General features: G+C 43.3%; 1 protein-coding gene across 1 annotated transcript; it reads right to left on the bottom strand.

Annotated features, from left to right (window-relative positions):
* Positions 1-542: 542 nt before the first annotated feature.
* LOC147693303 (vomeronasal type-2 receptor 26-like) lies at positions 543-9,729 on the bottom strand. The gene is made up of 4 exons (XM_086935913.1): positions 9,616-9,729; positions 4,289-4,293; positions 3,787-3,801; positions 543-1,464 (listed from the first exon to the last, which is right to left on the bottom strand). Exons 3-4 carry the CDS (start codon positions 3,792-3,794, stop codon positions 543-545), a joined length of 930 nt encoding a protein of 309 aa, XP_086792039.1. The 5' UTR covers positions 3,795-3,801; positions 4,289-4,293; positions 9,616-9,729.
* Between the last annotated feature and the right edge of the window lie 2,604 nt (positions 9,730-12,333).

The raw sequence follows: 12,333 nt of genomic DNA, 5'->3' as shown, positions 1-12,333 counted from the left end.
ACAGGTTCTGTAGCTGGGGAGGATAGATTTAGCACCCTACAGTTTCTGTAGCTGGGGAGGATGGATTTAGCACCCTACAGGTTCTGTGGCTAAGGAGGATGGATTTAGCACCCTACAGGTTCTTTGTCTGAGGAGGATGGAAGTAGGTACCCTTCAGGTTCTTGGTAGAAAGGGTCAGGGCAGGCTCACCTCTTATTGTTGTAATAATCTCTCACCTTTGTCAGCTGTGTCTCAAATGTGTTTGTTATCCAAGTGAACTTCAAACATTATTGATCTCATTTTTTTGGATGTTTAGCCCTGTCATGGTCCAAGATATAATATTAGGCATTTGGTATTGAAGCATGCACCCCCCTTCACCCCCCAACTCCCAGCGCGTTTAGACCCTTACGGGTGAGTAGTCGCGCTTGATTGATTGATTGACTGGTATAAGTTATTTCTCATTTCTTGAATTCAGAATCAGACAGGATAACTCTTTGTAGGCACATGCACCTGTTTGTATCACCCTGTTTATTCCATTACACTATTTTTGGGTAACTGTGGTTCTATTGACTTTTGAGAGAAACAAAAGTTTTTTTTTTACCAATGAGATTGTGTCTAGTGTTTATTTCAGGCCTCCTCAAAATAATATAGCATTTTGGAAAGAATATACACCCCAGCAGACCGGCACTGGAGCACAGGATGGCAAACACCTCCACCGCCACCATGTACTTCCCCCGTGTGCTCAGGTATGCTGGGAGGAAGGACATCCACACACTGACAAACACCAGCATACTGAAGGTGATCAGCTTGGCCTCGTTGAAGCTTCCAGGCAGATTCCTTGAGAGAAAGGCCACTATAAAGCTGACTGTGGCCAGGAGGCCCATGTATCCCAGCATGCAGTAGAAGAAGATGGCGCTCCCTTCATTACACTGAACAATTACTTTTTCCTTATAAGACAAAATGTTTAGCTCTGCAAAAGGAGGTGATCTCACCAGCCAAACAACACAGATAACAATTTGAATCAAAGAAGAGACAAAGACTATGCACGTTGGTGTCTTTGATCCAAGCCACTTCCTTGCAGAGCTGCTGGGATTTGTTGCCTTGAAGACAATGACAACTACAATGGTTTTAGCCAAAACAGAGGCGACGCTGACAGAAAATATCACCCCAAAGACCGTCTGTCGGAGCATGCAGGTGAACGTTTGAGGACGACAGACAAATATAAACGAACAGAGGAAGCAGAGCATGAGGGAGGCAAGAAGAAGGTAACTAAGTCCACGGTTGTTGGCTTTGACGATGGGAGTGTCTCTGTATTTAATGAACACTCCAAGGACCAAAGAAGTGATGAAAGTCAAGAAGGCAGCAAATATGGTGAGGGTGAGTCCCAGGGGCTCTTCAAACGAGAGGAATTCAGTCACTTTTTGGATGCAGTGATCATGATTTTCATTGGACCATTTGTCATCTGGACATTTCATACATTCATCTCTGCCTGAAGAAATAATGAAACAATGTTATGTTTGGAGACAATCTCTGTCTATGGAGTAGAACACATTGTAATTGCAGGGGGGCCGTCAATAATACATTTCAGCAGTACATAATTACTCACATAAGAACTAGAACTTTTGAAATAGTGGCAACCAATGTGTTATTCATTAAGGGCAAGAATAACTGCAGGAGGGTTGGCTGTATGCCAGATTGTTTTGATAACCACCCACAGTATGAATAAATTCATTTTGGAATATTTTAGTGTAAATGTATCTTATATTGCTATTACTATATTATGGTATGCATTTAACTTTCCTGTATGTAAATCTTAATTAGGAAAGTGTAGTAAGAGGTTTGTGGCATAAACTATACAGTTCACAGATATGTATCTACTTCCTCACAGAACATAAAGGTCATTTGTGGAGACAATTAACATGATGTGTGTGTGGTCCACAGTCAGTGCTAGTGATAGACATCCCAGCTCTTCCTCCATCCAACTGATCTGATCTGTACATGATCCTTGACTACTCATTAGTTCCCAGCATACACATGGGCAAAGTAAGAACGCCTGCTAAACTAGCACACACCTCCCTTGTCACCTATGTGTGTACTGGTGTGCATTTCAGAAAACAGCCTTTAAGAGGAGCGTTCCCTAAGAGTACTATCAAACTAGGAGACCCTAAGGGAAAAACATTGCAAAATGTTATATATATTTTTTTTAGCAAATGAATCAATATACCAGAGTCTAACACAGATCTCTTACTGAATTAATTGGTTTGATGAAGTTAAAGTACATTGTGAATATCAAACCCATGTGCCCGATGTAGGTAATAGGGAAATATTGAATTCTAAATACCAAATTTTAATGATTCGTTATCTAGAAGGTAACAAGACAAAATATCGAATTCAAAATATAGAATAACCAAAATATCGAAGTCAAAATATAGATTGGACAAAACATCAAATGGACAGAATATAGTGGTGAAAAATATCGAATTGAAGGTAAGTAATTTAATATTGAATAGTAATTTTTACCCCTACGCTATCCAACTCTTTCCCTACCGTTGCATCCCTGGAGTGGGAATAGTGATTTTTACCCCTACGCATCCAACGCTTTCCCTACTGTTGCACTCACTGGAGTGGTATTAGTAAATGTTATATTTATTATTTCATTAATTTGAAATTACTTTTAAGACATTTAAAAAAAATCGATATTTTGACTAACTATAGTTTTTTTAAATTATATTTTTGATTCAATGTTTTTGTGCTTACCTGTTGGTAGATAGGAATTTGATATTTTTGCATTCTATATTTTTTTTGTCAGTGATCCATTTAGAAATCGGTATTTCAGATGTAGGTAAGAATTCCGTAAAAAATACTGAATTCTTAATATTCGTTATTACAGAATCGGTAATTGAGATTTGGTAATAACGAGTACCTACCAATTCATTCCTATGGGCTTGGAGGCCCATAGGAATGAATGTGAAGACATTCGGTTCTACCGATTCGGTAATACCAAATCAGTAATACCGGGAGGTATTTCAAGGGTGCCAGGGTGCCCTAAGGCATGGATGTGTGCCACATGGCACATTTCAAAAAGCAAAAAAGGGCTTTTTGAAAGGAAATCGCTACTTACCACTAACTTGAAGTTGGTGGGAAATAGCGATTCCTTAAGGCTGAGGTGCACTGTTTTAAGTGCTACCTACATTGCATTTAAGGAATCGGTATTACCGATTCCTTAAATGCAAGGCCAATAACAAATTGGTATTAAGCAATTGATATTTATCTATTTTCTTGATGGCTGGTCCATTCATGTTTTGGTGAGTTCTGAGGACTGTGGAATGTAGATCACTGTTTTCACCCTTGAGAGAGAGTGGTTGACCACGCAGTTGATGAAATTGGCCAGTGATGAATGTATATGCACTGCTTGATTGGCAACATAAAATGTTTAACTTTCGTTATTCACCAATGACATTTACGAGTATCAAAGTTAGACTTTTGCCTCAGTTTTGGTCTCAGTTAAACTTAAGACCAAAACTTAAGTTAAAATGTGACAAAAGTCTAACTTTACTACTCATAAATGCCCTTTGTGAATAACGAAAGTCATGAAGTTAGACTTTAATCTCAGTTTACCTTTGTGAATTGGGCCTATTATTTAAAACCTTCACCTTACCAAATTCATTATTACCACTCGCACTACTCACACTCCTTCCATGAGTTTCAGCCTATTCGATTTTCGGTAACGTTTTGAATTCTATCAATCCACTCACTCACCCATTCAGTCTTTCAATTCCCATTCCCACCATTCACCTTTTCAAAAACAAATACATGCCCTTACTCACTTATTAAGGATTCATGCTCTCAGTTACAGTTTTCATGCATATTTACTTCTAGATAAGCTAGAAATGTTGGTCTTGCAACGTTTAGTCTGATATGTCATCTAAATGTAAGCACTGAAACATATTAATAAAGGACTTGAAACAGGCCCCTTGTCAGGCAAGTGATGGATTTCAAGAGAGCTGGGAAGTGCAGATCTCGCAGAAGTTATGTATTAGTGAATTGTAATGAAATAATGTAACCTGATCAGTGATTAATTTGTGCAGCTTGTTGTCGGTGGTGACCACCAGCACTCATTTATGGGGACCAGCACCTATTTTTCCAGAGCAGACATTTCCCCAGAGCCAGAGAGAGAAAAACACACAGAGGGAAAAGAATGAGGAAAAGAATAACAGAAAAAAGCCTCAAAGGGAGACAGCTGGAACCTGCAAGAGTGAGTTAAAGAGGCAAGGTATGTCTGGCGGTGCAGAGCTTTGGGCACCAACACCCATTCTAATACAAATTAATCACTGTAACTGTTCATCTCTTCCCGTTCATTATCTTCAGTCAGTTATTTGAAACCATAGTGGTAAAAAATATAGAAGCACAAGTAGCATGAAAATATATAATAGCAAAAACATACAAACAAAAACACATATACAGATAACTTCTTTCATAATCTAGTAACATTACTAAAATCTTTTAAGAAGGCTGAACAGGTAACTTCATTTGATGACATATGAAGATGAACAAGGGCTGGTCTACTGAGTAAATGCAGAGATTTCAGAAATGGATTCAAATAGTGTTTCCGGATATAAAGATAGAGAGGCTTATTTGCAAGCCCCTTGCACCGCTGGTGTGTCACTTTTTGTGACGCACTGGCGGCACAACCTGCTGCCCCATATTTACAAGGACACGTAAAGTCGCCCTGCGTGGCTTTTCGTGTCATTGTAAATATGGCCCCTTTACACGCATCACTTTACGTGAAAGGGGCGTGTCATGGGTGTTGTTGTGTGTGTTCCCATCCAACACCCAATGCTCCTGCAAGATTTTCAGATTTACAAGACATCATAAACTTGGAAATACATAAGAATGCTACGCCTCCCCAGGGCAACACCAGGAGAAATGTTTTCTGCAGCACACATTGAACGAGGAAATCACCGCTTGTGATTGTGTATGTGAAGGATGGTGTCCCTTCCTCCACATAAACAATCATTAAAAAAAAGTGTTCTACTTCTATGCGTGCTGCGTCAAAAAGCACACATAGAAGTTTCAAGAAATAATTTCAGGTTGTTTATGTGCAGGAACGGACACCTACTTGCACATAAACAATCACTCCTCTCAACGCACGCACCCTTGCCATATGTTGCAAGGGTGCCTGAGTCAGCGCATGACAGTAAAGTGTGTGCCAGTGCAGGGGAGAGCAAAGGGATCCATCATATTGTTGTAGATAACATGCATCTCTCTGCTTCAGAATTAATGCACCGTGGGGCAGCTAAATGACTTGCGGCACCACTCTGCGTTAATTCCTTTCATTGAGGCCCAAAATGTATGAACATAACCCAACTGCAGTGTAGAATGGACAGAAACAGCATCATATGCACAGGGTGGAAGAATCCCAACTCCAAGGGAAACTTATGAAAAGGTCAAGTCAAGTCAAGTCAGAAATTTATATAGCGCGCTACATACCCAGAGGGTCTCAAGGCGCTTGAGGAAGGGATGGAAATTACTTGTCGAATATCCAGGTTTTAAGTTGCTTTCTGAATGCTAGGTGGTTCCGTGTGAGACGTAGGTGAGTGGGGAGTGAGTTCCAGGTTTTAGCTGCGAGGTAGGAGAAGGATCTGCCTCCCATGGTGGTTTTATTGATGCGAGGAATGGTAGCAAGGGCTTGGTTGGAAGATCGTAGCTGGCGAGGGGGGGTGTAGAAGGAAAGTCGTGTGTTGAGGCATTCGGGTCCAAGTTCGTAGAGTGCTTTGTGAGCGTGGGTTAGGAGGCGGAAAGTAATCCTCTTATTGACGGGGAGCCAGTGGAGGTTTTTCAGGTGGTTAGAGATATGGTCTTTACGCGGGATATCTAGTATGAGTCTAGCTGATGCGTTCTGGATGCGTTGGAGTTTTTTCTGGAGTTTTGCGGTGATACCGGCGTATAGGGTGTTTCCGTAGTCCAGGCGACTTGTAACCAGTGCATGGGTGACTGTTTTTCTGGTTTCGGTGGGGATCCAGCGAAATGTTTTTTTGAGCATGCGGAGGATGTTGAAGCATGAAGATGAGACTGCGTTGACTTGTCTGTTCATAGAGAGTGAGGAGTCCAGGATGATGCCCAGGTTCCGTGCGTGGTCCGTCGGGATGGGTGCTTTTCCAAGGGCCTCTGGCCACCAAGAGTCGTCCCAAGCGGAGGGGGAGGTGCCTAAGATAAGGACTTCTGTTTTGTCTGAGTTCAGTTTCAGACGGCTGTGCTTCATCCACTCTGCTACTTCTTTCATACCTTCATGTAGGTTGGTTTTGGCGGTGTTGGGGTCTTTGGTGAGTGATAGGATCAGTTGGGTGTCATCTGCGTAGGATATGATGTTGAGGTTGTGTTGGCGAGCGATGGTCGCGAGGGGGCTCATGTATACGTTGAAGAGGGTGGGGCTGAGTGAGGAACCTTGGGGTACGCCACAGATGACTTCAGTGGCCTCGGACTTGAATGGTGGGAGGCGGACCCTCTGGGTTCTTCCGGTGAGGAATGAGGTGATCCATTCCAGTGCTTTTCCTTGGATCCCGATGTTTTTGAGGCGCTGTAGAAGAGTGCTATGGCAGACTGTGTCGAAGGCTGCGGAGAGGTCTAGGAGGATGAGGGCGACTGTGTCTCCGTTGTCCAGTAGAGTTCGAATGTCGTCTGTTGCTGCGATGAGGGCGGTCTCCGTGCTGTGCTTGGCTCGGAAGCCGGACTGTGAGGAGTCGAGGGATTTGTTGCTATCGAGGAAGGCGGCGAGCTGGTTATTGACGGCTTTCTCGATGACTTTGGCCGGGAATGGAAGGAGCGAGATGGGGCGGTAGTTTTTGAGTTCGGTGGGGTCCGCTGTGGGTTTTTTCAGAAGGGCGCTGAGTTCGGCGTGTTTCCAGCTTTCCGGGAATGTGGCGGAGTTGAGGGAGCAGTTGATGACGTCTCGGAGGTGTGGTGCTATGATGGAGTCTGCTTTGTTGAAGATGTGGTGAGGACATGGGTCTGTGGGGGATCCTGAGTGGATGGAGTTCATCAGGCGGATGGTGTCCTCGGTGGAGATTGGGTTCCAGTCGTTAAGGATGTTCGAGGGGGGTGAAGGTACGGCAGGAGATTGGGTGGGATGGTCTCCCGGTTGGTTGTCGAAGCTGTTGTGGATGTTTGCGATTTTGTTGTGGAAGAACGAGGCTAGGGAGTCGCAGAGGGCTTGAGAGGGGGTGATATCATTGGAGTTTGCTGAGGGGTTGGTGGATTCTTTGATGATGTTGAATAGTTCCTTGCTGTTGTGGGCGTTGTTGTCTAGTCGGTCTTTGAATGCGGCTTTCTTGGCAGTCCGGATCAGTTGGTGGTGTATGCGGGTGGCGTTTTTGAAGGCGTCCCTGGTGCTGGTGTTTGGGTCTTTTTTCCAGGCCTTCTCGAGGGAGTGGCAGAGTTTCTTCGATTTCTTAAGATCATCGTTGAACCAGGAGGCGTTTTTGCTGCCAAGTTTGATTTGACATTTTTTCGGCGGTGCTAGGATGTCGGCGCTGTTGGATAGCCATTGGGTGAGGTTAATCGCTGCTTGTTCGGTGTTTGAGGAGTGGGCAGGGGGGTTTTGAAGAAGCGATGAGGAGATCTGGTCGATGGTGATTTTGTTCCAGTTTCTTCGTAGAGTAGGTTGAGGTTGGTTGTGAGTTGTGGTCTTATTGTAGGTAAAGTGTACGCAGCTGTGGTCCGTCCAATGTAGAGTTGTGGTGTGGCTGAAGGAGACATGTTTGCTGGAGGTGAAGATAGGGTCGAGTGTGTGACCTGCGATGTGGGTGGGCGTAGTGACAAGTTGTTTGAGTCCGAGGTTGGCGAGATTGTCCAGAAGGGAGGTGGTGTTGCTGTCGCTGACAACGTCCCAGCCTAAAATGTCCCAGTACCTACCCAGGATAGGTGTACTTCACCCTAAAGAGGCAGGGCTCAATATTAGGAACAGTTTTTAAAAGAACATACAATGAGACTGATTGTTTCAGAAGTCCAAGTTCCTCCCTCTGTGCCCATCAAAGGGCAAAGAATTGAGATTTAACCCAACACATCTTATTTTAATACAGTGCTAGGATAAAAAAAGGCTATGTTCACCAAGTTCAACACACATTCATTTAATACATTGTGACCACAGGACCTTCAGGGCACAATCTGGAGAGGAACATTCCGAAATTAATAATCTATTCAGCTGGGTTTCAAGTTGTCCCAAGTTAAGGTCCACAGCAGTAACGGGCAACGAGAGTGATAGTATCGTCAGTACACTGCAGACCAAGCTCTTCACGACAAATGACAATAAATGAACTAGGAGGTGAGGAAGCAGGAACCTACAATACCCGTTCAACTCCATTTGCAAATGTTCCATGTCTCGATAACTCCAGATCCTCCCCTGATTCCTTGCAATGGAAAGATATTTAATAAGGTAAATATAAAGCATGACCTGAAGAAGTGTGGAGCCTAGTTTGGAAGAAAAATTGAACACAGCATCCATAAGCCTAGAATATCGCTGTCCCTGAATGGCTAATAGGTGGTGCCAATTACCAGATCTATTGAAAGGGGACTCCTAGTAAGTAAAGATTTGTACTTTGCCAATTGGTTTATCTTAAATTTTAAATGGCTTGAAGGTCGCACATTTTGGATCAATCCTCGAGGAAAAATCAAGATGGTCTGCAAAAACAGAGAAATATGCAATTGATGTAAACCATTAGCAGAGCGGCAGGTGGGTGGGAGTATACTACCTCACATCCCAGCACTCAGTTTGCCTCAATGCATTAATTGCTCACCCTTTTTAGAGGAGGCTGTGCTGTGTAACTCTAGATTTGTGTTTCTGGACTCATTCCTTCATCAGCATAGAGAAACAAGTCATTTTGGGAGTGCTAGAAATGCTGCCAAAAGTTGGTCTCTGTACCACTCACTGGGCACAGGTGCATCAACACAGGTTTATCAGCTCAGTAGCTCAAGGGAGCCTTTCCAAACAGAAGTAGGTTGGGCACCCACTGCCTCACATCCCAGCACCCAATGTTTCCCAATGCTTCATGGTAAATGCAGTTCATGACCACACATTCTTCAGTTGTTGTCTTAAATTGCTTACCCTTGTTGATGCAGTGTATGCAGTGTAACTATGGACAAGTGTTTCTGGATTCATTCCTTCATCAGTATGGAGCAAAAAGTCATTTTGGGGGTGCAAGACATGCTGCTCAAAGTCTTCTCAGGTCCCTGAATTTGACAATATCCCTTCACGTCCCTATCGATGGCGGCTGCCTTTTAAACACAATTTAAGGTCTTGTTGCCCATATTCCAACTTAATGGGTTTTCCCCTTGCTTCTCTTTCATATTCAACATTGACCCCTTCCTTTCTGGTAGCGAATGCAACCACAGAGGACATATCCTACCAAATCAACTTGCTTTGAATGAATACAAACCATTACTCCTCCTTTACAACCACACTATTGCTTTTGTAGGCACCAACCCATTACATATGTAACTTGCACGGACAACTGCTTGCAGATATGTATCTTTTTCACATTCATCTTTCATTTTCTCAAGAAATTTGATACATCAAGGAAATTTATACATGTTTGGATGGTTTTATTGAAAGAATTACATCCTCCAAAACTCACCAGGAACAGAGATTTCCCCCTGAGCACAAGGGACACAGTCAAAGCAGCAGACAGGTTGTCCTTCTATGCCAGCTCTTCTGTACCCAGGAAGGCACTCCTCACTGCAGACAGAGCGTGGGATCTGCTTTACAAAGACAACGGTGCTACTGAAACACGGTTCACAATAGGTACATTGCAAGATGAGGACAGAGAAAGTCATACAAGAAAAGGAGTACAAGCATAGTGGAACATTCAGCAATGATGCCACAAAAGTTTTATTTAAAAAAATCACAAGTACCTTTGTGTAATGTCTATTATTGAATACTCTTGCTAGCAATTAAACCTCTACAATCAGAATTTAGAAATTAGAATGAAGATTTCAAATGTTGGTGCAACACCGAATGGTGCATTGATCAAGATATTAAGTCTGGCCTGTTTGTTAAAGTTCATTTTTCTTCTTTGATTGGTGAAAAGAGAGGGAGAGTGAGAGAGAGAAAGAGAGAGAGAAGGAGAGAGAGAGAGAGAGAGAGAGAGAGAGAGAGAGAGAGAGAGAGAGAGAGAGAGAGAGAGAGAGAGAGAGAGAGAGAGAGAGAGAGAATGAATGAGGGGGGGGGGTCAGTAAGTGCATGATGCCCCTACTGAACTATGTATTCCCTCAAAAGAGTGAACTGCGGTCCATTTGGCCCCTGATGTAGAAGATTAAAATAAGGGATCATGTGGCCTGGGATTTAAATGACTCTCCTGCTGACACCAGGATTCTAGCTATAACCATTGTTTTACATAAACACTACTGCGCCTCCTAGACCTTGGAATGTTTAACCTTGAACCTCTACACCCCTAGGACTGTAACCCTAAATCGTCAACTTCTAAGCCATGAAGTGAAGGCAGAGAATAGCCCAAGGGGAGAGGCTGGTTACTGTAGGGGAGGAAGATTCATTGGAAGACCCTACTGACATATACTGAAGGCTCAGGAACCAGTAGAGTCACAGCCAATAAAGGGCTATCAAGATCACATATGCAATCCTTCCCAAATCTTCTTCAGCACCCTTTGGAGGAGGGGAGGGAAGTCGTCGTGGAGACCAAACCAGGGATATGGCTTCTGCTCCCAGGCTTTCTGACAACAAACATCTGAACTGAACTGCACAAGAAGGGTGATGCCCTCTGAAGCAGAGGGGTCTAGTGAAGGCTGGCCCAGTGGGGCTTTTGGTTGCTGAAACACTTCTAAAGATGGATAGAATGACCCTAAGGATTAAATAGCCCAGATGAGGTCAAACCCTGCCTGGTTCACACTCAGTGTTGATGAGAGGCATGAAAAGACAAACAGTGCGTTTCTGCCCTCAAACAGATGAATTGAGCCACCTGTTTGAAGCAGAGAATGGCAGCAAGGACGAAGAAACTGCATTACCCAGTCTAGTCACTTGTGTAGTACAGCACACATATTGCCCACCTCAAACAAGCAGCCACCACAGGGTCATAGATTAAATACAGTTGAGACAAAAAGATTAGAGGCAATACAATTAATACAGGATGCTCAATAATGGTTCTTTCACTGAGTTCTTTTGAATGCAAAAAGATTCTTTATTCTCCCTCCCTATCCACATTCAGGTAGGGTGGTTCCTGACCACCTCACCTTTAGAAGACGGGTGAAGACTTGGCTATTCTCTCAAATGTACTCTTCTTTGTGCTGTTGTTTCTCTTGGTGCTCATCTTAGTGCTGGGACGCTCCGTTGCTGGGGCAGCCATGTGCTCTATAAATACTTTAACATTAACATTAACATTAACATTCCTTAAATCTCTTTGCCAAGTAGGCACAGCCAACACGTTTCGCCCTAGAATGGGCTTCGGGTAAAGAGATAAAATAAAGATCAAAGGGGCATATTATCAAGGGGGTTTATCTCTGCTTTTTTGGCTTTAAACGCCAAGAAAGCGGAGATAAAATTATCTCCCTATTACCTAGCTGTTGCTAACACCAGTTAGCGACAGCTAGTAGGAGATAGTGACCATCTTGGGCACCACTTTGTATGTCAGTGATATTTATCACTAATGACATGCAAAGTGGGCGTGCCAAGATGTTAGCGACTGGAAACAGTCGCTAACATCGCTATCTCCTATTACCAACTTTTGGAGATATTCGTGCTAAGCGCGAATATCTCCAAAAGCTAACACCTGCCCTGAGCAGTTCTTAGCCATGTTATCCAATGGGAGGTGGATAACATGGCTAAGAGCATTAGCTCGATAATGCACGAATATCGATGACTTTTCAGCGATATTCATGCATTGCGGACGATTTTTATCGCATTTGCGATAGATCAAGGTCTGCGATAAAAATTGCCGCAGCTCAGCAATAAATTGTTGTCTCTAACCAAGCAATAGCGATAATTATCGCTATTGCTTGGTAATATGCCCCAAACTATTTTATGTCTATCGTATCCGGCGTTTCTGAGTTAATTGTTTAATTGGAGTAAGTTGTGGGATAGTCCCATGTCCAGAGAGTCGTCAACCCTCTTTTGCCTCTCATATTTCTGTCTAAATTAAGCCGCCCTCTCTAGATGAATTGTTCCCACCTGACAGTTGATCTAGGCCTTTGCTACCCAGCTGTCAGTCTTGAATAGAACTGCTTTGCCTTTATGAAGAAGAGCAAACCCTAAGAGAGATCCCTCTAATTTTAGAATTGAAGACTTTCCCTCTGGGATGGATCTAAACTCTGAAAATCTCAATCCTGGATTCCTAACCAGTGTCTGGCATC

Source organism: Lissotriton vulgaris, chromosome 8 (genome assembly GCF_964263255.1).
Source record: "Lissotriton vulgaris chromosome 8, aLisVul1.2, whole genome shotgun sequence".
NCBI lineage: Eukaryota > Metazoa > Chordata > Amphibia > Caudata > Salamandridae > Lissotriton > Lissotriton vulgaris.
The sequence above is the reverse complement of the archived record's forward strand: the minus strand, read 5'-3'. Positions and strand labels throughout refer to the sequence as shown.